A 27,770-nucleotide genomic window follows, 5' to 3' on the forward strand; every position below is an offset into this window, starting at 1 on the left:
TTCCTCCTCACAAGAGAGCGCGCCTTCCCGTTCAATGCCAAAATCAAAACCAAACCTCCCCCAAAAGGCGGGGAAACCTTTGATCCTGACGCTCCACGGAAGAGACTGTCCCTGTTAGAGGAGGCTCAGCCAGCCCTGGGGAAATGTGAGCACCCCGACCCCACCCCAGGCATGGCAGTACCTGGGGTCCCCAGCATCACCCCTACTCCTCGCCCCCTGAGGTAGGGAGCCCGTGACGTCAGGGTCATCTGAAGCCAGCTGCTCTTGTCTCCTGGGTCCTTTCCTCTGCCTGTTAGAATTTAAGATCAGTGGTGATGGGAAGCCCCGGTCTCTCACAAGACATGCCATCCGAGACACACAGAACTCGGGACGCACGTCGGGTGGTGAGCATACCAGCCGGAGCGCCCCTTGCAGGGAGCGCAGTGGCCTGGGCTGCGGCATTGCTTCCTAATTGTGGACTCCGGGCGCCTCCTCACCCAACTCCTCACTGCCTCCCCAGTCCAGTGTCCAGACCACACCCGTGGCCCGGGGCTCCCCCCCAGCAACGGAGTGGCCCCCAGAGCTCCAGCCAACCAGGACAAGAAGGAGGAGGGGGGACCATGGCAGAGGGCATCAGGCCGTCGGAGAGTCCTGTCTCAGATCTCACTACTGTGGAAGCGGCCTTGTGTTTTGCTGAGAAGGGTGGTTGATGTGAAGTATCTGAGCCCCCAAAACTGGCTGTCAGATAAACCCCAAAGAAAACTGAGATCTGTCAAATTAACCTGGGACTGTGTTCAAGCCACCCCCTGGTTTCCCTCTAGTCCATGATTTCCTCCAAGCACCTGCTAAGACTGCTTGTGCCCGGCAGTGCAGAGCGCCATTGTTGTGACCACTTCTGGCATCTGTACAAACGTGACGACGGGGCGCTTCACACGCCGTGTCCACCTCCATCTCCCACGTGCTTCTCCTGGTCGTATTCCTGGGCATGACCCAGGATCTGCTTCCCAAAGACGTGATCGGGCTTGTTCTCAGCCCTGTGATTGTCCTGCCATCTTTCATCTACGTGATGGATAGATGTATGGCTAGTTTCTGGGTGTGGCAGCTCTGATGGGGTTTGTTTCCGGGTTTTGCCATGAAGCTAGTGCTGATGCCAGCAGCCTCTGGTGCTCAATCTAACAAGAGGCCTCTCACATCGCCCCTGGTCACTACGTGCCGCATCCCCAGTGCCTCCTGTTCAGTTTCTACCATGCCTTTGTTTTGTCACCTCAGCTAAGCGCTCTCTGGGCCGTAGGAAATTAGTCACCTCTCCGTGTGTCACAGCCCTCTTTACCTGGCCCCAGTGCAGCGCTCTGCACATAGAAGGTACGGGAACGAAGCCAAGCCCACTCGTATTTACACTGTGAGCGGCAGCCTGCGATACGGACAGGGCAGCAGTCAGCGCTTTAGAAACACCCCTCTCGTGAGGAGCTCCTAGCTCCAGCTTCCCGGCACCACCGCAGCCCCCCAGCCGTGGTTCTTTGAAAACTGCTGGTTCCCGTGTTAGAGGGAGACAGTGCGTCCTGCCGCCTCCTGCTGCTAAAGGTCGTATGGGCCGTGTGATGTGCTCCACTCTCTGGACCTCCCAGCCTCAGCCCCTCCCACCCTGGCCATCCCGACACTTAGGGCCCTGTATTACAACTCACTGTTCAGTCTTTGCCAAGGAAAACCCCCTAGAACTTCACTCAGATTATGCTTTGCTGTATGTTTGTCCACTGCCTTATGCATTCAGCGAATATTTCTTAAGTAGTTGGATATGCCGGGTGGCAGGCAAGGCTGGGTCTGTTAATACAGAGACAAGAAGGACAGTCTCAGCCTTCCTGGCATCTCGTCACCTGCTGGGAAAATTCCTAGCAGAGATTGAAGTGTATCGTCCCAAGAGCTGTCCTTGGCAAGGTGTGTGAGGGAGCAACTCACCCCGGACTAGCTCACCCCGGGGATTAGAGAAGCCTCCTGGGCAGGTGTCTAGACTGAGGCCAGCGTGGTGAGGAAAACCATTGGGGTGGTCAACAGGAGGCTGGCAAGCTCTGGTGAGAAACCCGAACTGTATCCTAAAACCAATAGGAGCTTGATGAGTATCAAAGAATATCTACAGAGAAGGCTGTTAATATACTCTAATTTTTTTTCTAGCTCTATATTTCCATATGGCTAGATATTTTTATATACTTCAGAAGCCAGAGTAGCTTGTAGCAGAATTGACTTCAGACAGAGATGCGAGAATCCAGCTATCTTCCATTAAGCCAGACATAAAAGAGATTTCCAAAAATAGAAAATAATGATGTTCTTCTCAGTAATTAATAATCTTTTTTCAGAAAAAATTTTTTTTCATAAAAGTATGTTAGCAAGTAGTGGGTTTGTGATTGCTATCAATGAAGAAAAACGTATTTTAAGACTGATAGAAAGGCAGTGGGAAACACTGAAGGGTTTTTAAGTGGAGAGATGGCATGATGAGATTTGTCTCTCAGAAAATCACCCTTGACGGTGATCTAAAATGGGACAGTGGGAGTCAGAGTTCAGAGAAACAGACGGATTCTGAAGGACTCAGGACTTAACAGTTCGCAGAGCTGGTAAGCTGGCTTGTGCTGTGGATGGACATCCGTGTCATTCCCCAGGAGTGGGGACCCAGGAAGAGATACGGGACTGATGACAAGTTTTGTTTGGGACACGCTCCATCTTACATGTCTCTGGAGCCTCTGAGGGGACATGTCGGGAAAGCTGGCCGTGTGGCTCCAGGGGGCAGCACCTGGATGGGGGCGGGGGGCGGGGTAGGAGTCTCCACCAGACACGTGGAAACTAAAGCCCTGGGGACAGACGTGGAGAGAGAGGAGGAATGATCCTAACAGGACCTTAGGGACACCAGCCAGCGTGTTAAGGACACAGACCAGAGGCAGCAGGTCTCAGGGGCACTCAGGGAGTGACCAGAGGCTCAAAAGACCAAGAAAGTGTGATTCTCCAGAAGCCAGAGGGGCATGGGGGCAGGGGGGTCCAGTGTCCCGGGAGGGTGTGTAGAGCGAAGGAGGCACCACTGACCAAGCAGAGGGTGTTCCGGGTAACCTGGACGAAGAGGGAAAAGCAATTTAATAGATAGAATACCAGACTGGGAGTTTCTGGAAGGCGGGGACATCGTCTGAGCTCTCTTTCCAGCTTCATGGCTCAGGTTCTTACCGGTGCTTGAGCAGGCACTCTGCTTTCGCTGATTTTACTGTAACTGAGCCACCTGAAGCACTCTGGTCTTCCCTGTGTCTGAACACCACGGTAAGCTGCTTGCGTTAAACGTGCAGTGTTTCCTTAGAGTCTGCGGCAGGACTTCCCAACCCCTGGGTCCCGGTCACAGGTGGGCTGAGGTAGCGATCCCTTCAGCGCACAGGGCGGCGGGGAGGGCCCGAAGCTGCCGGGCCAGGTGTGAGGGCTTCCTCTGTCCCATGTGTCACATCCGTACAGCCCTCTGTGTGTGCCGCGACGAGGCCACTCGACAGCCATGGGCCACAGCAGGGTGGATGGTTCCTGTATAGGTGCTGCCTCTCAGTGTCACTGAGCAGTCCTGTCCCTATGTCCTGATGAACCCATAACCCACCCCAGCATCTTCCTGACACTGTCCACAGGCAGCCACCGTGGAGAGGGCCCCACCTGCTTCACAGTTCAGAACCTAGCATCTGATAAAGGCTTTCAGATCACCAAGACAGAGAATAAAGGATGCTTTCCCAGCCCCCAGTGACCAACCTTTTAAAATACAATAAGGATGCTCTTGGAAAGACTTCACTGTTCTAAACCATCACATTCATTTATACCGCTCTGTAACCTCCATCTTGCCCTTTGCTGGGGAACCAGCTTCGGGCTGCACCTAGCTGGGAGTCGTGCCGCCACCTGGGGGCTTAGATGCAAATCTCACCCCCAGTGCAGCTCTCCAGGGTCTTGTAGTTGAGCTGGGAAGATGAGAAATAACCATACAAGTATCAGACAGTAATAATAGCTAAATATATACATAATATGCTTTTAGACATTTTTCAGGCTCTGTTTTAAATGCTTTACATATACAAACTCATTATTTCTCATATCCTTATGAGGTGAGTGCAATTATTGTTTGCATATTACAGATGAGAAAACTGAAGTTCAAAGAAGTTTTTGTTTTGTTTTGTTTTTTAACTAAAGCCTCAGGTTATGTGAACTTCCCTTGTGGTTCAGATGGTAGGGCATCTGCCTACAATGCCGGAGACTCGGGTTCAGTCCCTGGTTGGGAAGATCCCCTGGAAAAGGAAATGGCACCCCACTCCAGTACTCTTGCCTGGAAAATCCCATGGACGGAGGAGCCTGGCAGCTACAGTCCATGGGGTCACCAAGAGTCAGACACAGCCGAGCGACTTCAGTTCCACTTTCACTAAGGTCATGTGATAATTGCAGAGCTGGGATTTGAACCCGATATTCTGGCTCTAGAGACTGCTCTCAGTCACTCAGCCTGCTCTACTCTTTTGTCCCTCCGTCATTATTGCAGAACATTGTTTTGGCCTTTGAAGTAGGAATAAATGCATTCTCAGTCCGCTGTCTTTGAACAGCCTGACAGAATGCCTGGCTAACCTCTCCATGGTTGAAACCACACTCAACCTTTAAAACTCGGCTAAAAGCCCCCACCCTCTTTGAAGTTTCACCCCGAGCTTTGGCTGTGCCCTTTGATGCCTCGTGGCTTCCTTCCTGGACCTCCTTGCCTGGTTCTGACTTTTCTCTTTCTGGATGTCTTCCTTTCCCCGGGGAGATCAGGAGCTCCGTGGCAGCAAGGACCAGACCATGCACCTTGCTCGTGTCTCCTGTGGAAGCTGCAAGTGCCCCCAGGGCCCCTGGGGGACTCTTCTGACCCGGCTTCTCGGTGTAGACATGGCCTTCCTGGCAGTCCCCTCTGAAACCAGCCAGGACCTTTAGAGATAGAGTTCTAGTCCATGTAACTTCCACATGATACAACATGAACAATCGTTTGCTGCTCTCAGTTGGAAAATCAGTTGTTTGCTTGTTTTCAGAAGAACTTTGACTTCATTTGAAAATCTCCTTACCAACTAATAACATAAAATGGCTCTTCAAAATGCAAGCTGTTTCCTCCTTCCTCTTTTGAGTATGTGGTTATTGCTTTTGAAGAAGACAAAGTGAAGGAAGTGTTTCCTGTTTGCAGAGGCTCACGTTGAACCTACAGAAAAGGCGGGCCGGTGTCAAAACACCCCAGAACCTAGAGCTCCTGTAACTTTCTGCTTTTTAAGCACTTTTTTCTATCACCGCTTGGGGTTTAGTTTTGTTTTTTGTTGTTGGTTTTTTGTTTTGCTTTGCTTATTCTTTCACTCTCACTCCCTTTGAAGAATAAAATGTTACAGATTCACCCAAAGGTTCATCCCCCTTCCCACTGTCCTGTCCTGAAGCAGGTGTATTGTGTGTCTGATGCCTTTTACGGTGTCCACTGCCTACGTGTATTTGTATCTTCACCACCTGTGTGTATATCAGGGCTTCCCAGCCAGGACACTGTGGGCCTTTCGGTCCAGGCCGTCCTTTGTTGTGGAGTCTGTCCTGTGCATTAGAGGGTGCTTAGTAGCAGCTGTCGGAGAAGGCAATGGCACCCCACTCCAGTGTTCTTGCCTAGAGAATCCCAGGGATGGGGGAGCCTGGTGGGCTGCCTTCTATGGGGTTGCACAGAGTCAGACTCGACTGAAGCGACTTAGCAGCAGCAGCAGTAGCAGCTGTGGCCTCTACTTCCTAAAAACCAACAGCACCCACCACCCCTCTCCCCAGACTCCTCCCCACCCCCTAAGACAACCGAAAATGCCTCCAGACATCTACTCCCAAATATTCCCTGGGGGGTGGGGGCAGAATCACCGCATGTGTGTGTGTGTGTGTGTACACACATACATATATATCCATAAAATAGGTTACATAGAATTATTCTAGATATTTTTAAATTTATATAAATAGTTTTATATACACATATTCTTATGTAGCTTTCTTTGTTCATTCAACATTGTATTTTTGAGATGTATCCATTAGATCTAGTTCATTTATTCTAGCCGCACATGTAATAGTCTTTTATATAATGGAACCACTCACTAGTTTATTTCCCTACTTAGGGACAGTTGAATTTTTTTATGCTTTCTTACTTAATATTATAATCGGTACTTGAGAGAATATCCTTCTAAATGCCCCTTGAGGCACTCACAGCTGCCTGGAGATAAAATTGCCAGACTATAGAACATTCTCAGTTTTACTAGATCTTGACACATTGTTCTCTGAAATGCTTGTGCCAATGTAAACTCTCATCAACACCCCCATCCTTGGTATTGTTAGACATTTTATTTTTGCCAGTCTTATGGTTATAAGGGCTTCCCTTGTGGCTCAGCTGGTAAAGAATTTGCCTGCAATGTGGGACACCTGGGTTTGATGCCTGGGTGGGGAAGATCCCTTGGAGAAGGGAAAGGCAATCCACTCCAGTGTTCTGGCCTGGAGAATCCATGGACTGTATAGTCTGTGGGGTCACAAAGACCGACTGAGCGACTTTCACTTTAGGCTTCCCTGGTGGCGCAGAGGGTAAAGCACCTGCCTGCAATGCGGGAGACCTGGGCTTGATCCCTGGGTCGGGAAGATCCCCTGCAGAAGGAAATGGCAACCCACTCCAGTATTCTTGCCTGGAGAATCCCATGGACAGAGGAGCCTGGTGGGCTACAGTCCATGGGGTCGCAAAGAGTTGGACACGATTGAGCGACTTCACTTTCACTTTACGGTTATAAAATGACTTAGTGCCATTTTAATTTGTATTTCCCATGCTAGTGAGGTTGAACATCTTTTATTTATTGATTCAGGGTTTCCTCTTCTGTAAATTGTTTTTTCATATGCATTCTCCACTTTTCTGTTGTGTTATTTATTTTTTCTCATTGATTCTTTACATATTCTGGATACTATTTTGTCAGTTATATGTTACACATGTCTTCTCTTAATCTATACTTTGTCTTCTAGCTCTGTTGTTTTTAATCACACAAAATTAGTATTTGTTGTAATTGTTAGCGACCCTTTTTTTGTGATTTATGCTTCATATTTTGGTTTTAGAAATCCTTTCCCATCCCAGCAACATAAAGAATATCTCTTATTTCTTCTAAAATGTTTATTAACAGCTTAGCTTTCCAGATTTAAATCTTTAATCTATGGGGTTTATTTTAAAATAAGCTTATTTTGTACATGGCGTGAGGTCTAATTCTGTCTTTTTCCATGTCTTTTACCATTTGTCCCAGTACTGTTCACTAAATGGTGTCTTTCCTGCTGACTCCCAGGGCCCTCCATCATGTGCTAAGTGTCCATGTTTACTTCTGATTTCTCAGCCTGTTTCTTTGCACTGCTCACCTATCACGTGCTCAGGCCATCCTACTTTATTCTTGTCGTCTGACAGTAAGTCCTAATAACTGGTAGATAAAAGTCCTCCTTTATACTTCTTGAAAGTATTCAGGTCTAGTTTTGACCCTTAATTTCAGGCTGTCTCATTCCACCAAAACACACACGCACACGCACAGCTTTAGCTGCGTGTGACAGCAGTGTGAAATCACAGAAACCTAAGCAAGGTGTGAGTCTGTCTCGTGTAAAACAAACCAGACGTTGACAGCCCCGAACCGTCGGGAGCAGCTGCCGCCCCCAGTCTCCTCTTCTCTTGCTGCTGCCCTGTCCTCAGCACGGGGCCAGGAAGGAGGAGGAAGCACGAAGGAGGGTTGCGTCCCTCCCTTGAAGGCCCCCTCTGGGGGTCCCGCGTGCCCTTCCTGCTTGCGTACCATTGGCCCAGCTGAGTCCACGCAGGGGACGCTGAGAATGTGTTGTAGTAACTGTGTCACCAAAAGAAATCTTATTTTAAGAGTGTGGCTATTGAGTCAGCCCACCATCTCTGCTGCACTCTAGAATTGGCAGAGTGTGGAAAGATGTCAGTTTTGAGCCTTCTCGGGCAGGAATGGGCTGTCTTTCCACTGATACCCTTCAATCAAGCTTACCATTTTTCATAGAAACTTGCAGATCTTCTGTTAGATTTAATGCATAAGGACCTATGAGTGAGTATGAGAGCTATTAGTTGCTCAGTCGTGTCTGACTCTTTGCGACCCCGTGGACTACCAGATTCCTCTGTCCATGGGATTTCCCAGACAAGAATACTGAAGTGGGTTGCCATTTCCTTCTCCAGGGGATCTTCCCGACGCAGAGATCAAACCCACGTCTCTTGTGTTGCAGGCAGACAGACTCTTAGCATCTGAGTCACCAGGGAAGCCCTCCTAAGTACCTAAATAGTTTCTATTATTCCTTGTAAATAGGAATTTTTTGCAGTTACATTTTCTCAGTGATGGCAGGCAAGGGATGTTACTGATATTTTTGTGTCTTATATTCTGTCTTGTGAGTCCTCATGGTCTAGGTAAGATGGTCATCCTGTGTGAATGACTGGTTGTTTCTTCCCTTCCATCCTGCTGCATTTTCTTTCACAATTGGTTGGTCTGTCTTCATGATGCAGTGACTTGTGTTGAATACAAGAGGTGGTAATAGGCATTCTTGTCTCTTCATCAAGTTTTATCAAATTATTTTTATATCTGTTGAGTGAGCATTTGGTTTTTCTCTTTTAATTTGTTAATGTATGAATTACATTACTATATTTTCTAAGATTTCTGAGATAAATCCTAATTTAATATATCTTATTGGATAAGATGGTAATTTTTTTAACATTGTTGGACTGAGTTTGTTGATATTTTATTTAGGATTATTGTACCTGTCCATAAATTAAAAATGGGTTGTTTTATGATAGCCTTCTCTGGTTTTGGAAACAGCATTACATAGCCTTAGAAAATTAGATGGAGAGCTCTTTTCCTTTTCTCTTCTCTAGAACAATTTGTATAAGACAGCGGGTCCTTAAAATTTTCATGGACTTATCCTTAAGTATTATTTCAGTGACATTAATGGCTAAAGGTCTTGTCAAGTTTTCTATTTCTTCTTGTAATACTTTATTAAAGTATAACATACAGAAAAGTCAGCACATAAAGGGAGTCATACAGATACACTTTTGTGTTTGTTTTACTCAGTATTATGTTGAGCGATTTCACCACATTGTTGCATACAGTCGTAGCCTCTTTCAGACCCGAGGCCTCCACTCCTGAACCCAGATAGGTGCCAGTGCCCAGGTGGGTCTGAGTTAGCAGTGTGCCCGCCCTCACACCTGTCCCTGCTTCTTTACCGTGCTGGTTTCCAGAGCTTGTTTCTGTTGCCCTCAGGCCTCTGTCTCCACTTTGTGTTCAGCTCTGCTTTTGAAATATTTTAAAATTTTATCCACAAGTATTTATAGTAGGAAAAATTTTAGGTTTTCTTAGTCTCTAAATCTTCCAGGACCAGAAGACATCTAGAAACAGATTGAAGTTGATCAATTAAAAAGTTGGCATATGGGTAAAAAAACATCCATTTTTAAAAAGCAGCATGAGGTGCATACTTTTTTTTCTTCCCATTGTGGCTTTTGTTCACTGATGACATAGAAAAGGCAAGAAGTGACCTCGCCATCAACGTTAAGTTATCCAGAAAGCCACACGGAGGACAGGCCTGAACCGCTTGTCCCTCTGTGGAGGATTTACCTTTACATTCTCAGGCCTGTCCCCCAACCTGGGGTTTATCTCCACCTGCAGTCTCTCTCTCTCTCTGCTGACCTTGCTCGGAATTTACTTAAATTTTAAAAAAGAACAAGAAGAGGGAGGAGCAGCATTTTAAAGAGCTGCTGAAGGAAGCGCCAGGTCTCTGGTTGCGCGCCCCGAGTTAGCCTCCTCGCGGCTTCTCCAGAGCCCAGCGGAGTTGGGATGGCGTCAGCGGGGACACCGTGGTGCTGAGGTTAGGAGTGACTGCCTGTGTCTTCTGCCATCCTCCGCAGCCAGAGGGCACGAATCCCTTTGGCAGCACCCACCCACTCCGTTTTTCTCTGCGCATCTCCTGCAGGCTGCCCATTGCAGCCTGTTGATGGAAGGGCTGCAGGGCCCTTTCCGCTTGCGTGCAGCACATCCATCTGACATCTTACCTCCAGTCTGCAGCTGTGACTGCATCACCAGAGAAGCCTCTGCCGAGCGTTACGAGGCTTCCTCACTTTCATGTCTGATCTCTGTGCGATGATCTCTTTCTAGGGAGGAATGATCAACTGGGACCGTCTTTTCCCTCCTCTGCGTCAGCGAAGAAATGTAAACTATCAGGATGGTCGGCAAGCTGAGCAACCAGCGTCCCCCCCTCTGGAGGTTCCGGAGGAGCAGGTAACCTAACACCCGGCACTTGCCCTAAACCTAGGCTTCACACCCCCGGCAGTTCTGCTGAATAGGACTTGAAAGAATTCAAGTGTATAGTGATAAATAGAGATCTTGATACCAGGTAAACTGCCTGCTATACCTGTTTTAGACATTTGGGCCCTGTCATTGGCTTCTCTTGGTCTTATGACTTTGAGGAGGATATAATTTCAAAGAAAATTGCATTGGGATTGCTTATTTTTAAGTGTATGACATTTCATATGCACACAACTACTGAACCTGGTTCACTGCAAGGGCTGGGAGAGAAGGAAGCGGAAGGTCTAGGAGCTTCTCTGTCTGTATGGTTTTAACTTCAGGAATCAAGTAAATGTTTTACAGGTTCAAAAAGCAAATCAACACTGGGGACAGCCATAAAACTAAAAGGCAACTAGAGTAAATGTTCCAACTGTACTTAAGGGAATGATATAAGAAAGGGGGAAAATTAATTTCAGTTACTTGTGAACATATGTCCTCTGCCTAAAAAAAAAAAAAAAAAAACAGAAAAAAAGAACTGCAAACAAATCTCAACTCCTCGTGGGAACGAGCACAGCAGTTCACTCCTCATGGGAACGAGCACAGCAGTTCTGAAATGATGTTCTGTGTGTGGGCTTCCCAGGTGCTGCTAGTGGTAGAGAACCCACCTGCCAGTGCAAGAGATGTAAGAGGCTTGGATACACTCCCTGGGTCGGGCAGATCCCCCGAGAAGGAAATGCCTGGAGAATCCCAGGGACAGAGGCACCTGGAGGGTTACAGTCCATGGGGTCGCACAGAGTCGGACACTGAGGAGTCGCCCACTGAAGCGGCTTAGCATGCCTGCATTGTAGATTAGAGCAGACAAGGAAATAGGGGCAGGATATATGCGGCTCCATCTCAGGTGGCTCAGGGAAAATAAGTGGGAGAGAGAGTGTGTGTGTGTGTAGAGCATGTGTGTGTGTGCATATGGACAGAAAGCAACTGCAGCAAAGTAATAATTGGTGAATCTGGGTGGAAGAGTGATCAGGTTCTTAGTGCTCTTCTTGAAATTTTCCTTGATGTTTGTGATTTCTTCACACTGGGAAGTTTTTGAAAATCTGTAAAAGTCAGTTTAGAGCATTTCAGTAACAACCCTTTTAAATTTCATTCTGTGAACATCGCTTTTTTCTCAAGAAAGCAGACCAAAGTCAACATTTCATAGCAGGTCGCACCATGCCCTCCTCCGCCCCTGGTACCAGAGCCAGCAGACACCAGTCCGACCCAAGGCCCTCAGCATCTGTGGCAAAACTGTCCATATCCTGGCTTTGGGGGCTCTTGGGCAGAACCTCCACGGGTCCCTCTGGGTGAGGCCACAACAAGTGAAAGAAACCAGCTGAATGTGCCTGACAAGTTGACCTAGCCCCTCTCAGCTCAGACTCATCCTTTGAGCTACTCGTTAGGGTTGAGAGATGCATTAAGGAGCCATAGTTCTCTTCTGCCTCCATTGACGAATTACCTGAAAAATGGTAGCTCCATGATTAGAAACTAAAGCCAAGCAACTTGGCGTTTGTGAAATATTTAAGATAACTGATTGAAAAATAAACCAGTACTCTCAAATTCAGGTGAAGGGAAATAAAGTTCTGTTATATTACTGTCTCCTTGATAGAACCCAGCTCACATCCCTCAAAGAGTAGCCGTTAACGATAGAAAGTATTTAAAGGGTAAATAGTTCTTAGTTTTGACATTTGGGGGAAAAAAAGTGTCAAAAAGTGATAACAAGGTGAATGTGTGTAATTGAAGTCTTAGCACTGTTGTTTTTTTTTAATGAATCATTGTCCTTGATCCTCCCAGAATGACAAGAGTGAGGTTAACATGTTGTTGCTATCAGTTTAAAATACCATTTGCTTCTTCTTGACTCTGTTATGAAAAGATGTAAATACATGAGAGGTTGTTTTTAACATAAACTTCCTTATTCGTTGATTTTTTTTCCGAATTTTGTCTTTTCTTTCTTGATTATCCTTAAATACTCTTAAAGACGGTCCCACGTTAAGACAGAGTCCCCCTCCTCCGGCATTATTTATGTAGATGCTCAGTAGTTTTTGTGGTAGGTGCTCGAGAGACTGTAAAAGAGAGGAAAGATGCTGCCCTTGTCTCGAGACACTTAGAGTAACATTTACAAGTGTACCTTCCATATGATCTCTGGGTTAACTGGAGGCTAGCTAAGAGAGTTCTGCCAAGAGAACACACTGGTCATAGCAAACACCTTCTTCCAACAACACAAGAGATGACTCTACACATGGACATCACCAGATGGTCAACACCAAAATCAGATTGATTGTATACTTTGTAGCCAAAGGTGGAAAAGCTCTATACAGTCAGTAAAAACAAGACCAGGAGCTGACTGTGGCTCAGATCATGAACTCCTTATTGCCAAATTCAGACTTAAATTGAAGAAAGTAGGGAAAATCACTAGACCATTCAGGTATGACCTAAATCAAATCCCTTATGATTATACAGTGGAAGTGAGAAATAGATTTAAGGCACTAGATCTGATAGACAGAGTGCCTGATGAACTATGGATGGAGGTTCGTGACATTGTACAGGAGACAGGGAGCAAGACCATCCTCAAGAAAAAGAAATGCAAAAAAGCAAAATGGCTGTCTGAGGAGGCCTTACAGATAGCTGTGAAAAGAAGAGAAGCCAAAAGCAAAGGAGAAAAGGAAAAATATACCCATTTGAATGCAGAGTTCCAAAGAATACCAAGGAGAGATACAAAAGCCTTCCTCAGTGATCATTGCAAAGAAATAGAGGAAAACAATAGAAAGAGAAAGACTAGAGATCTCTTCAAGAAAATAAGAGATACCAAGGGAACATTTCATGCAAAGATGGGCTCCATAAAGGACAGAAATGGTATGGACCTAACAGAAGCAGAAGATACTAAGAAGAGGTGGCAAGAATACACAGAAGAACTGTATAAAAAAGATCTTCACAACCCAGATAATCACAATGCTGTGATCACTCACCTAGAGCCAGACATCTTGGAATGTGAAGTCAAGTGGGCCTTAGGAAGCATCACTACGAACAAAGCTAGTGGAGGTGATGGAATTCCAGTTGAGCTAGTTCATATCCTAAAAGATGATGCTGTGAAAGTACTGCACTCAATATGTCAGCAAATTTGGAAAACTCAGCAGTGGCCACAGGACTGGAAAAGGTCAGTTTTCATTCCAGTCTCAAAGAAAAGCAATGCCAAAGACTACCACACAATTACACTCATCTCACACACTAGTAAAGTAATGCTCAAAATTCTCCAAACCAGGCTTCAGCAGTATGTGAACCGTGAACTTCCAGATGTTCAAGCTGGTTTTAGAAAAGGCAGAGAAACCAGAGATCAAATTGCCAACATCTGCTGGATCATCGAAAAAGCAAGAGAGTTCCAGAAAAACATCTATTTCTGCTTTATTGACTATGCCAAAGCCTTTGACTATGTGAATCACAACAAACTTTGGGAAATTCTGAAAGATATGGGAATACCAAACCATCTGACCTGTCTCTTGAGAAACCTGTATGCAGGTCAGGAAGCAACAGTTAGAACTGGACATGGAACAACAGACTGGTTCCAAATAGGAAAAGGAGTACGTCAAGGCTGTATATCGTCACCCTGCTTATTTAACTTCTATGCAGAGTACATCATGAGAAACGCTGGGCTGGAAGAAGCACAAGCTGGAATCAAGATTGTCGGGAGAAATATCAATTACCTCAGATATGCAGATGACACCACCCTTATGGCAGAAAGTGAAGAAGAACTAAAGAGCCTCGTGGTGAAAATGAAAGAGGAGAGTGAAAAAGTTGGCTTAAAGCTCAACATTCAGAAAAAGAAGATCATGGCATCTGGCCCCATCACTTCATGGGAAATAGATGGGGAAACAGTGGTTGACTTTATTTGGGGGGGGCTCCAAAATCACTGCAGATGGTGATTGCAGCCATGAAATTAAAAGACGCTTACTCCCTGGCAGGAAAGTTATGACCAACCTAGACAGCATATTAAAAAGCAGAGACATTACTTTGTCACCAAAATCCGTCTAGTCAAGGCTGTGGTTTTTCCAGTAGTCATGTATGGATATGAGAGTTAGACTGTAAAGAAAGCTAAGCACAGAAGAATTGATGCATTTGAACTGTGGTGTTGGAGAAGACTCTCGAGAGTCCCTTGGACTAAAAGGAGATCCAACCAGTCCATCCTAAGGGAGATCAGTGTTGAGTGTTCATTAGACTGATACTGAAGCTGAAACTCCAATACTTTGGCCAGCTGATGCAAAGAACTGACTCATTGGAAAAGACCCTGATGCTGGAAAAGATTGAGGGCAGGAGGAGAAGGGGACAACAGAGGATGAGATGGTTGGATGGCATCACCAACTCAATGGACATGAGTTTGGGTAAACTCCAGGAGTTGGTGTTGGACAGGGAAGCCTTGCGTGCTGTGATTCATGGGGTCGCAAAGAGTCAGACATGACTGAGTGATTGAACTGAACTGAACTGAATTGAGACACTATATAAATATTATTTGTTAGTAACATTAAGATAGTTGGATTTAACAAAACCTTTTTATGCTTAATTTTTCAATTGGATGTGCTGTATTTTCTTTATTTATAGCGAAGGACAGTGTATCCTGGTGGGCTGCATGCAGCCCATGGTGTCACAAAGAGTCAGACACAGCTTAGCAGCTGAACAATGACAACAATTTTCTTTATTTAAATATCAGAGTCATGTGATTTTAATGCATTAAGAAAAAGTAATTTTTCTAAACCAAGAAAAAGGGAAATGATTTTTTTTCTGATGTGAACAAAAACTTTAGGAATTTCAGTGAGAGATATTTAAGATAGGAAATATAGTCCCTCTATTATGAAAACGAAGACTAGTCTGAGAAAGAATGTGCATCCCTCATTAAGTCTAATACTAGTCTGACGTAGGACTGTAGAAACATTTGCCAGCTTTTCTACTTCTGCTGTGAAGTTTCTGGATTCTCAGTCCTTCACAGCCCACCCCTACTGTCTTTCAGCCAGCACCTTTGTCAGTTCACGCATTCCAGATGTCACCCCAAACCCTACTATCTTAAAATAAATCTATTCATTATCGCACTTCTCTTGCTTTTAGATTTTTTTTTTCTTCTTAATCAAGGATTTTTTATATTACCCCCAAACTCAAAATTAACAAATAATGAAATTTTATCATTATTGATCTTTTTCTTTCCTAATGAAAAGGGGGACATACTTCCCAAGTTTGCCTCTCTTGAGCCCTCCCCAAGCTTAGAAAGGGACTCCTGGCTTCATGCTTAATGGGACGCACAGATGAAGTCAGACGGGGCATTTAGACTCATGGAGTCAGTGCTGGGACTTAACGAAAGTAAAATAAACGTGGACTTGACAAATATTGACTTCCTCTCTTCCATCCATTTATTTCCTTCCTTCTAGTCAGCCAGCAGTTATCAGCTGTCTGCTCTGCCTGCTCTAACCCTGGGCTGGGTTCTTGAAATACAGAGATAAGTGAGGCAACGATTCCTGCCCTCGCTTGGTGCAGAGCCTGGTGCAGGGGCCCTGGCAGAGGGACAGCTCTGGTCAGCTGCATCCAAGTCTCCCGATGCTGCTGAAGGAATGCCAGTGTGTGTGTGTGTGTGTGTGTGTGTGTGTGTGTGTGTGGTGGGGGCGTGGTGGGCAATGCTGTCTATAAAGAGGCAGCCTGGTGAAAAGCACATCAGATTTGGGGAGCACAGGTGGGTGAAGTTGGAGTGGGACTTGACAGGTGGGGCAGGGGCCCCAGGTAGGGAATAAACAGGAAGGCATCCCAACGCCCTCAGCGGGGCACGGACCTCTGCTTCTAGGCTGTTCTTCAGTCACTCAGTCGTGTCCAACTCTTTGCAACCCATGGACTGCAGCACGCCAGGCTTTCCTGTCCATCACCAACTCCCAGAGCTTGCTCAAACTCATGTCCATTGAGTCAGTGATGCCATTCAACCATCTCATGCTCTGTCATCCCCTTCTCCTCCTCTCTTCAATCTTGCCCACCATCAGAGTCTTTTCCAGTGAGTCAGTTCTTTGCAATAGGTGGCCAAAGTATTGGAGCTTCAGTTTCAGCATCAGTCCTTCCAATGAATATTCAGGGTTGATTTTCTCTAGGATTGATTGGTTTGATCTCCTTGCTCTCCACGGGACTCTCAGGAGTCTTCTCCAGCACCATAATTTGGAAGCATCACTTCTTCGGCGCTCAGCCTTCTTTATGGTCTAACTCTCACATCCATAAACAAGTACTGGAAAAACCATAGCTTTGACTATATGGACTTTAGGCATTAGGAAACCAAGCAGGATTTTAAACAAGGAATCACATTGTTGGGTTTCCTCGGAGGATGGATTAGACATGGAGGAAGGGGCTTATTATGATCATAACCACATATGTAATTTCTTCCATCCCTGCCTGGGGAACATAGTGCAGCCCCAGTGCTTATGAGACTCTTGCCAGACGAGATACGGTAGTACTTAGCATGTTTATAATAGGTGAGACTGGAATGGAGTTGTGTGGATTCCATTCATATCCTCTGAAATACCCATTGGCCCCGGTAGAGAGAGATATCACACAGACACTCAATCTCAGTGAATAAGAAGCCAAATCTCCAGTGTGAGAGGATCTCAATCTCAGGAAGTCTTCCCTCATCTCTGGGATCCTTACCACTGCCTCCGAAAAGCCCAGCTAAACTCCACAGAGCTCATTATGAAAACAGCCCCTCACGTAGTGCTCCTGCCCTGAGTGTCTGAACCCGCAGTGAGCTGAGTGTTGATCTAGAGACACCCATGCCATCTGGCTCCCTGGCAGATGGTGAACTGCACGGGGGCTGGCACCTTCTCTTCCATGTTCTCTCCTAACATGGAACCTGAGGCCGCAGATGCCCCGGTGGAGGGGATTAGAGGCCTGAATGTGAAGGTGTGGTTGGAGGGCTTCTCCTTCAAAAGAACTCTTGTTTTCACTTAAAAATGTGTTAGAGGGTGGTCCTCCGTCAGCCCTTTCCATCTCTGATCTCTAATACTAGTGTTAGAACACATGATTTGTTAGAGTGAATTACTGGGAAGCAATCAAATAATCAGCCAATTTGAGGGGTGCTGATACTAAAGCTGAAACTCCAGTACTTTGGCCACCTCATGCGAAGAGTTGACTCATTGGAAAAGACTCTGACGCTGGGAGGGATTAAGGGCAGGAGGAGAAGGGGACGACAGAGGATGAGATGGCTGGATGGCATCGCTGACTCAATGGACGTGAGTCTCAGTGAACTCTGGGAGTTGGTGATGGACAGGGAGGCCTGGCGTGCTGCAATTCATGGGGTCGCAAAGAGTCGGACACGACTGAGCGACTGATCTGATCTGAGTCTACTGAATGCTGAAAGATGTAAGCAGAGGAGCCCCCGCAGCCAGTAGTGAGGGTCTTCTCAGGACCAAACCCCAAAGCACACAGGAAAGTGCAAAGATGAGGGGCCGCTGAGCTGCCTGCATTGGGCAGGCACAGAGGAGAACCCTGCCACTCAGCCAGCTGTGTGACCACAGGGGTTCAGCAGCTCCAAGGAGGGGGTGCGGGGGCCAGCTGACAGGGGGCAAGGGCAGCTCTAACCCACAGGGGTCTGGCCCTGAGCTTGCCTTGACAAGCCCAAGAGGGGGCCACCCCTCCTGGCAGGGTGTGCATGTGGCCTGGGACGTGGCCAGCCACCAAGGGCAGCCTGGGGGGAGGGCTGGGACCACCTTTCAGGTGGGCATGACTTTTTGCAAGAGTCAGAATTTGGGAAGTAAGAACCCCAAAACCATTTGTTTTTGACACCCTTAGCTAAAGGGAAGTTAAAACCACAGTCTTACTCAAAACAAGCAGAAGAGTGTTTCAGACTGAGAGGAATTGCTGTAGATGTCATTGGAATGAGCGTGCTGCTTCACTCGGGTCAGAGCGTAGTTGAACTGCAAGAAGAATGTTAAGGCGGGTTTTGATGCCTTTCCTTGAGTAAGAATAACCTTGAGGTGGTTATTGTCCCAACCACAGAAGATTTAAAAAAGAAAAGGGAAAGGAAAGGAACACTGGCCCAGGTTTATCTCCTCTCTCTTCAGTTTCTTTTCTCGCTTGCTGGGGTCTCTCCTTGGGAAGTACGTTCCACCGTGTCCTCCTTTACAGCACACGTGTGGATGGCGGTGACGGGACCCCTCCCGTCCCCCAGGCTGGCCTCGTGGGGCCCTGACCAGGAGCAGCTGCTGGAGCCGGAGGTCACCGCGGGGCCTCTGCACTCACGTTTCCCTCTGAGCTGCAATTTCAGTGCCCGCTTCTGCTCCCCGTCCAATTCCTCTGATCATAATGCTGGGAAGTCGCATTTTCAGTCACCAGAAACAGGCCCCGGAGACACTACATTTGAGTCACCTGAGTTTTTTGTGAATAAGTGACGAGGAAAATCGTAGCGTCCTCTCTGGATATTGACCCAGCTCTACCCGGTTTCCAAAAGACATTAGAGGCAAGGATCATTCAGGTTTTTAGACCAGAAACTAAGGGGAACTCTACTCTGGTATTTCATGGCAAGAATTTTTAGATGGAAACTTTCCCGCAATCAATGGGCAGGCAGAAGGAAGAAAGGACTCACTGGGCTCTGAAACAGAAAAGGAGCATTGGAGGAGATGTGTTTTAGGAAGTTCCTGTCCTGGGTTTTCGGGACCGCCGTGGCCCCACCAGCCCCGCACTGACTCACGTGCTCTCAACTCTGTCCAATTTCACTTGGGCTGACCATCTTAGTTTTGTTAGGCCAATGCTTATCTATAAGGTTTAAACACTAGAGAAGGAAATGGCAACCCACTCCAGTACTCTTGCCTGGAAAATCCCATGGACATAGGAGCCTGGTAGGCTACAGTCCATGGGGTCGCGGAGAATCGGACACGACTGAGGCACTCCACTTTTCACTTTCATGCGTTGGAGAAGGAAATGGCAACCCACTCCAGTCTTCTTGCCTGGAGAATCCCAGGGAAGGGGGCGCCTGGTGGGCTGCAGTCTGTGGGGTCGCACAGAGTCGGACATGACTGAAGTGACAGCAGCAGCAGCAGCAGCAACCACTAGAAACAGGTGACATGTGTCACTTGCTTCGCTGTTCAGTGTGGCCATACTCAGCCTTGGTGGGAGGTGTGTGTGTGGGGGGCGGGTGCTCAGCTGTGGACCTGGGGTGGAATCTCAGAACCTGAGCCTTTCTCTGGATGGCAGTGACTCAGGGTTCAGGGGGTGGCCCTTCCGCTCCCCTCCAGCCACTCCGAGCTCGCCGTGGCACCTCTGAAAACGAGCCTGCCTTTGATCTCATGAAAGACACGCCAGTTCTTTGACCAACAAAGGATATAAAACTAGCAAAGTGGAAGCAGTTAAAGTGAGTGCCGAAAACAAAACCCAAGGGCAGTTCTGTCACCTCAGAGGCCCCGAGGGAGGGATCACACCTGGCCCGGTGGCTTCTCGGTAGCACAGGATGATCACAGGAGGAGATGCTCCTGAGCGCCTGCCAGCTGCCGGCCACTGTCCCAGGCCTTTCACACCCGTCTCTCTCACCCCAAAGCGGTGGGGAGCTGGGAGCCCGGCACCCTAGTTCCTGGCCTGGGGTCACTCGGTGACTCCGTGGAGCCCCTCTGCCACCTGGCAGGGTCCCCGCCTCCCAACCCCTGGGGCTGGGATGCCTCTCTCACAGCTGCCGGCTCCCCTGTGGTTTTACTTTGAGGAATCGTGAGCCTCTAGAGAGTCCTGCCCGAGTCTCACTCACCCGACCACAGGCCTGTGTGGCCTCGGCCTTCTCTCGCCACCGCCGATCACGGGAGTCCCTGCGTCACAGGCTAAGTCGGCCTTCACACCCGGACGGTTGCGAAACCCTCGAGGTCTGTGCAAGTCAGGCGCTGGTTAACAAGCAGGACCATGACGATGGTTCTCAGCGTCCACCCCGGGGCTGCGCCGTCTGCTGAGCCCTCGGCCCCCGAGGATGGGCAGCAGCAGGACACCCGGGCTCCTGTGTGGCCATGGGCGCCCCAGCCGGCACTGTCCACTATGGGGTGATGGGGACCCTGTGGGAACCCCTCAGTATCCTCCTTCTGGTCCTCTAATATTTTCCTCATACCCACCCCGAGCTTGCCGTTTCATTTTTCTGTAGGTGTTTGTAGTTTGGGAAACTAAAGGAAACCCACAAGTGCCCTTTCCTTGTGTTGTTCAGTTTTTAAATACTGCTAACCCAATTTCTGCTTTCTGAGCTTTCTCCTCTGGTCAGAGTACCAGGTCATTCAGCAGTGCAGATTCTCTAATCACACTCGTCTCCTCACCCCCCAAGAAATCCAAAAGACCCCAGAGCCAGCTTTAGGCAAGGGGCTGTGATGGCCAGCCAGCTGCAGCCTGCACAGAGCCGCGGAGACCTGCGAAAAACCCAGCTCGTGATGGCCGGCCAGCGCGGCCTGCACAGAGCCACGGAGACCTGCGAAAAACCCAGCTCGGCTGTCAAAACCAGTGATGGCACATGTGGTCGATGGTGTCTGGGAGAGAACGACCTCGGAGGCAGCCTGGCGTGCCCAGAACGGGTCTCTCCTTACCAGGACTTCTCCATCTCGGACGCAGCCCGGCGCATCCCAGACCCCAGCCGCTTTCCCTCTGGCCCCAGTGCCACGCATGCTCTGCTCTGTGTCGGGGGCGACCTGTGCTCAGCATCTCCTTGATTCCAAACCAGATTCAGAGTCGCTGGACAGGAAATTCCAGCAGATGGAAGCTGCGGCCAGCGCCCCCGCCCAGTGCCAGCGCCAGGCGAGGCTCTCGTGTCACCAGCTCCAGGTTATGAATCGTGATTTGCCGAACAGATGAATTTGTTCCTGTCGCTGGGTGCGAAGAAGCAGCCAGGCCTTAAGTCCTAGAGGTGACAGCGAATGTGGTGTTTGCCACGCGATTTGTTCCCCATCGTTGAAATCGGCCAAATCGTCGGCCCCGTGGTGTGTGTCCACGGGTAAGGGACATGGCAGAGAGGGAGCTGCCCACCTCCTCACTGGGCCATGTTCACTCCACTAAAGATCGTGGTCCTTAACCGGAAGTCACGGGAATAAGCATCGTGAAAGGTTATGTTGATCCAGGAGTGGAGACAGCCCGATAGGCCTGCCTGGACCAGCGAGGTGGCTGCGCCCTGTTGACCACGTGTCCAGCACATGTCCTGTGGCCCTTCTCCCCGAGTGACACTCAGTGTGAAAGGCCCCCCAAGGAAAAGGGAAAAGTGTGGATCCTGAGAACGGACATGTCACGTCTGGCAGGAGCCTGAGATAGATGATGGAGCAGACACTCGTGGAAGAAAAGGGCCTTGTGGTCTGAAGGCCCCACACAGCTCCTGTTGACTCAGGATGCCACCAAGACACGTGCGCCTCTCGTCCCCTTGAGAGGGATGTTGATGACATCGCGACAGATAATAACACTGAGTCTGAAACTGGTGAAAATGCAAAAAGACTGTTGACTAAGCCTCCTAGGTAGAAAGGGGCGGGCTCTGGTGAGTTCTGGGCTCGCCTCTGATCTTGTCTGCTTGGCGTTTACCTTGAGTGGCTTGTTCATTTGCTAATCAGATGGGGATGATACCCGTTTGAGGGAGCTGACTAACACCGTCAAGGACAGAATTTAAGCTGAGGGCAGTTTCGGTTACTAGACAGTGATCAGAAGTTTGACAGCGCCCAGTCCTAAACCTGGACGAGTGGGTTAAACTCACCCAGAGCCCAGGGGCCTAGCTTGAGCACATTTCGCTCAATTTATCGCAGGCCCAGCATCACTCACCACCCCAGAATGCTGTCATTACACACTCAGGGCATGTGTGCACGCACACACGTGCACGCCCACTGTGCCAAGGCTGGGAATCACAGGAAGGCGCACTCTGCCCTGGGCACACCATGCCAGCAGCACCATATCCTGCAGCAGTACAAACAGGCAAGCGCTGGGGGGCAGGGACAGGCCGGACAGTGCTGGGCCCTGAGACGCGGGGTTGGCAAAGGCCACCAGGCCCTGATCAGGATAAGGAGGAGCCACCTGCCCGGTCCCAGCCGGGAGGAGCACAGGACAGAGGTTGGCAGGACCACAAGGCACCCACTCTGGGTTCGTCCTCAGCTGGGGGATTCAGGAAAGGCCATGGGGCCCTGAGACCATTGGGACAAAGACGAGTTAACCAGGTGGGAGACACGGAGCCACACAGCCGGAGGGACCAGGAGCGAGAGAGGAGGACACTGGAGGCCTCACGCAGAGAAGGAAACGGGGCATTTCCTGTGGCTTCAAAAGCAGATCAAGGCCTTGGAAGCCCCACGGGTGACAAGTAGTGAGACTCAGATCGGCTCCCTTGAGGAAGAGCCTTCTGTCCCAGCCAGTGAGTGGTGGAGTGTTCCTGAAACTCCAGAAACGGCTGTTCCTACCTGAGGGGAGATGGAAGCAGAGCCCCCTGCCTCTGCCCACACCAGCCATCAGTGCCTCAGCCCGAAGGTTGAGCTGGAAATGGGCCACTGGCCTTCTCCCCAAGGTCGACCCTTCGGGGGCGTGTGTGGAGGCGGGGAACCAGAATGAGGTTTCCTTGGAGGGAAGACCCTCACCATGCGCTTTGTTTTTAATCTTGGTCTTAACCCACTGATGAGGGGTCCCAGCCTCAGTTTGAAAAACACCGGCTGGAGCCCCAGCTTCTGAAAAGTGTGCCTCGTTTCCTCCCATCTGGGTTAACCTCTTCCCGAGCCTCTTGATGAGGGTGAAAGAGGAGAGTGTGAAAGCTGGCTTAAAACTCAGCATTCAAAAACTAAGATCATGGTAGCCGGCCCCATCATTTCATGGCAAATAGAAGGGGAAAAAGTGGAAGCAGTGACAGATTTTATTTTCTTGGGTCCAAAATCACTGTTGACGGTGACTACAGCCATGAGAGGTGCTTGCTCCTTGGAAGGAAAGCTATGACAAAACTAGACTGTATTAAAAAGCAGAGACGTCACTTTGCCGACAAGGTCCATCTAGTCAAAGCTATGGTTTTTCCAGTATTCCTGTTCGGATATGAGAGTTGGGCCGTAAAGAAGGCTGAGTGCTGAAGAATTGATGCTTTTGAATTATGGTGCTGGAGAAGACTTTTGAGAGTCCCTTGGACAGCAAGGAAATCCAACCAGACAATCCTAAAGGAAATCAACCCTGAGTATTCATTGGAAGGACTGATGCTGAAGCTCCAATACTTTGGCCACCTGATGTGAAGAGCTGACTTCATTGGAAAAGACCCTAATGCCGGGAAAAATTGAAGGCAAAAGAAGGGGATGGCAGAGGATGAGATGGTTGGAGGCATCACTGACTCGATGGACATGAGTTTGAGCAAACTCTAGGAGAGAGTGGAGGACAGAGAAACCAGATGTGCTGCATGCAGCCCATGGGGTCACAGCTTAGTGACTGAACAACAACAGAAGATTCCCTGAGGGCCCAGGAACCTGGGATCTCAATGGTTCTGGCCCACTCAGCTCTGCACCTCCTTCCCAACTCGCCCCACCCTCCCCACTCACCCCGCCCACACCCTCCTCCGCAGGGGAAGGAGAGGCGGCAGAGCTCTGACCCCTGTGTGCCCCCTGGGCATCGTGTTCAGTCCAAAGGAGGTTAGAAGTGGTGACTAAGTCCCCAGTCCCTTGTCAACTTACACCTTGTTGAAAATCTCAACATTTGGAAGAGTATCACTTTTCAATATATGTTATTGCAAATGTAGTTTATTTCCAAATAATTTAAAAAAAAATAAAAAGACCCCTGCGGCTAGTCCAGGGTCCTAGATGTTTTTGTAATACATTTTCATGTGGGAAAACAGGTCACAAGGAATAAACCAATAACCCTGCCATTTCAACCTTGGAGACCGCCTGTATGTAAAAACACAGGAAACCTCTGCATTCACAGCTTCAGGATTTGTGTTTGAAAAAAATGCAAGCCTCCTCCTCCCGATCCTCCATGGCTCTAGCTGCCTCCTCCTCCTCCTCCCGATCCTCCATGGCTCTAGCTGCCTCCTCCGTGAGGTTGTGCCTGGACTTCCTCCCTTCTGCTGGTGGGGACTCCGGGGGCATTGCACCTCCTGGGAGAGGCTGTGGGGCAGGCACCCCAAGGCCGTGCTCTGCCTGAGCCATGCCAGGAGCTCCAAGGATTGTGTACCGTCAGAGTCCACCAGCATCAGGAATAAATCCCCAGTTAAGAACCTGTTCACCTGCCCGGGGAAATGCAGCTAGGATAAGTTATTCTTCAGGAATCCGATTTGACCCTGAAGGCCTGTGCCCGGGGCTGCTGGTACGACCTGCCATCCCCCAACCCCCAAGGCCAGGGCCCACAGCGCAGCCACCTTCTGCTCGTCCTGGCAGGTCACTGACCCTCGGGAGCCCCCTTCCTTGTCCTGAAAGTGAGGATTCAGTGAGAAAATACAGTCTGTGGACCGTATATAGTGAGCACCTGAAAACGGGTCCGTTGTTGTTTCATAAACATCAGCTTTCACACTGAAATGAAAGGGTGATTTATTTTTTTTTAACCTGAAAAGCTCACGAGGAGCATTAAAACTCGCATGAGGAACATCGTGGGGCTGGTGGATCGGTGGCAATGCGGTCAGCCTCCTCATCAGACTTCTGGTTTTGTTTCTGTTTTCAGGTCGCCCGGCTCATGGAGATGGGATTTTCCAGGGGCGACGCGTTGGAAGCCCTGAGAGCTTCCAATAACGACCTTAACGTGGCCACCCACTTCCTGCTGCAGCACTGAGGGTCCTGGCCGACGACACAGGGACTGGCAAGCGCTGCCCCCGCCCCCCGCTCAGCCCAGGACGCTGTGCTGTCCTCCTGGGCACAGGGGGTTCCTGCTGCTCCCTCCCTTAATTCCAAGATCAGTTACCATTAAGTATCCAAAATAAGTTTGCCATTAAAATAGCATGCCTTTTCTATCTTTATTTTTTTATGGAGTATTTCCCTTGGTCTGGAGAATCATCACTCATTCCTGATGTGTTTAAAATGCACTCAAATTGCAGATTTCAGGAAGCAGGGCAATAGCGCTACAGATGGGAAATCACTGCTGCTGTAATATTCTTTCTACTGTAACGTATCTTCCTACATTATATCAGATCATTTGTGCCAGAAAGGGGGCTGTTATTCAGACAGCACTTGTCAGATTTTATTTATGGACTTCTTTTCATTGCTTTTTTTTTTCCCCCGTCAAATTTGCTTTCAAACTCCAGTGGCTGTTCAGGGTCCTCACTCCCTGGAGCGAGTAGTTCCTACCTGCAGAGCTGGCCAGGCCCGCCAACGAGGGAGGGAGAGGGAACTTAAACCCCCCTCTGCCCGTTCTACCCAGCTCCAGTCCAGGAGATTTGTCCCAGCTACTCCCCACTTCCATTAAAAAAAAAAAAAAATGGGAATTATCAGATACCAGCCTGCAGTTCTGGAAGACTCCATGCAACTTCACTGGGGTGAATTTTGCTTAGAATATCCCCAGTTAGCTACTCGGGCTGGGCGTAAAAATGGGGCAAAGAGAAAACAACAAGAAGAGAGGGCTTCCTCGAGGAGTACAGGCCACCCTAGCTGCAGGGCCAACCCCTCTAGAAGCAGATTCCCACTGGCCCAGGGGTGACCCGATTTCAGCGTCGGGGCAGAGTAGACTGACCCCACCACGGGGAGGAGGGGGAGGCCGGAGCAGACGAGCCTGGAAAGACCTAAAGCAGACGACTGTTAAGATTTAAAGAAAGTTGCAGCTATTGTGTTCTGCAAAGCCAGCAGAAGTGTTTCAAACTGATGCAAATTTAGACATGCGTGGTACTTAACAATAAAGTTTTTAATGTGTTTTGCTTTTTGGTGGTGGTGTTTTTTTTGTTAGAGTTAACCTAAATAAAACTTTGTTCTAGGCTGTGCTATTCTTTACCAGCCAATTTTTTTTTTTTTTTTTTAACCAGACTGTTCATCTTTCTGGAGAAGATATGGGTCCTTATTTGAAGTGAGAGGAGCTCTTTGGTGCCTGTAAATTAGGACTGGCCCCTGTGAGACCCCATCCTGAGGCTTGCCAGGGCCATCAGGCTGCTCAGAATGGGGGCTGAGGTGACTCTGGGAGCCTAGCTGGTCCCAAGGAGAGGCCACAACTTGATCTGAGTGTCCATGTCTCAGATCGTAGGGACAGTCAACAGTGCAGGGATGTCCTCAACCACGGTCACTGACAGAGCTTGACCAGAGGGCCTAAGAGGGCAGATTCGTGTGTCACCTCCACAGCAAATCTAAACCCACCCTCTGGGCTTCCAGTGCAAACATGTCACAGGAAAGGAGCAACCGTGTCCAAAAACACACCATCTCCTGAGTTCCTCCTCCCTTCCAGGCAGCGCCTAGTGAAGTAAAACCAAACCAGAGGCAAAATTCTCACTCGAGACTTTCCACCATCTCTCTCCCAGAGGATAGGGAGCTGAGAGCCCACTGACAGGATCCCAAGGTGAGGCCTAAATTTTAAAAAGAATTCACCACCCCCAAGCTGTTTGCTTTCTTGTTAGGATTCCCTCCTCAATGAGAGAGCCTTGGCCAGCTGAAAGGAGCCCCGGCCACCCTTTGCTTCAGTCCTTTTCCAGAACTGAAGTCCGTGAGGGTGGCGTGACCATTCAGCTTTGTCCTGGCTTTGTTGCAGGGAGAAGTCAATTCTGATTCCGTGTTAGAGCTGTTTCTTCAACTTGCTTTCCGTTGCTATAATCCTATATATACTGGCCTGCCTCAGAGAATCCTGCCCCTCTGCCTGACTGTTAAACTGCCTTTGTTCAGGACCCTGTCTACCTGGGAGGAAGGAAGAAATTAATACATCCCCCTGCCTGAGGCTTACCATTCTAGGAGATATCTTGGAGATTAAATGGCCTTTTTATTTTGTTTCCTCACCTCTCTTCCCTTCCCCCTGCCACCCGGATCTCTGATTCATAAAAGAACCTGGCATCCAGACCCCAACAGGATGGTTATTTTGAAACATTGGTCTGCCATCTTCTCGGTCAGCAGGCTCGCTGAATAAAGTCGTATTGCTTGCCTCAGCACCTTGTCTGGGATTCACTGGCCAGGAATTCAGTAACAGCTTCCTTCAGCCTCTTTTCCAGTTCCCTGCAGCTGCCAAGGTCTCACCTTCCCACTGGTGACCCTTTATTTTGCATCCTTTTCCTGCAGCTTCCAGGCCATTGTCCCCCTTCATCCATCACCAACCCTCTAGGATATTCCTGTCCCCACACACACCCTTCCACGTCTGACTTGACTCCCAGACGAGTTTCTGTGTGTGACTGCGGTTCCCACCCCTGACCTGCTTTTGCTTCCAGCAGTTTGTCGCTGACAGCACGTGATGCCAGAGTGTGAGTTCCTGAAGACACTCATGCCTCTTGTCAAGACACCTCGAAGTCTCAGGCTGATGGCACCCCTCAAAGACCCCTCTTGCAGTCACACATGGGGATGTGTGGCAAAGGGGCGTGTTGGGGAGCCATGTGGCTTGGTTTTTTTTTGTTTACTT

The 27,770-nt window shown here is 48.8% G+C and overlaps 1 protein-coding gene across 6 annotated transcripts in view; it reads left to right on the plus strand.

The window, feature by feature from the left end:
- The window catches only part of UBAC2 (UBA domain containing 2), a 171,099-nt gene extending 144,998 nt beyond the window's left edge, over positions 1–26,101 (plus strand). For all 6 annotated transcript variants that reach the window (XM_086330420.1, XM_086330419.1, XM_086330421.1 and 3 more), the window contains 2 exons: positions 10,152–10,274; positions 24,918–26,101. In XM_086330420.1, coding sequence (XP_086186546.1) covers positions 10,152–10,274; positions 24,918–25,025 — 231 coding nt within the window. In that variant the 3' untranslated portion in view covers positions 25,026–26,101. The remainder of the gene's footprint in view (positions 1–10,151; positions 10,275–24,917) is intronic.
- The last annotated feature ends 1,669 nt before the right edge of the window (positions 26,102–27,770 follow it).

Source organism: Bos grunniens, chromosome 12 (assembly GCF_055505025.1).
Source record: "Bos grunniens cultivar Pamir isolate PY7600 chromosome 12, Bosgru_T2T1.0, whole genome shotgun sequence".
In the NCBI taxonomy this organism is placed as follows: Eukaryota; Metazoa; Chordata; class Mammalia; order Artiodactyla; family Bovidae; genus Bos; species Bos grunniens.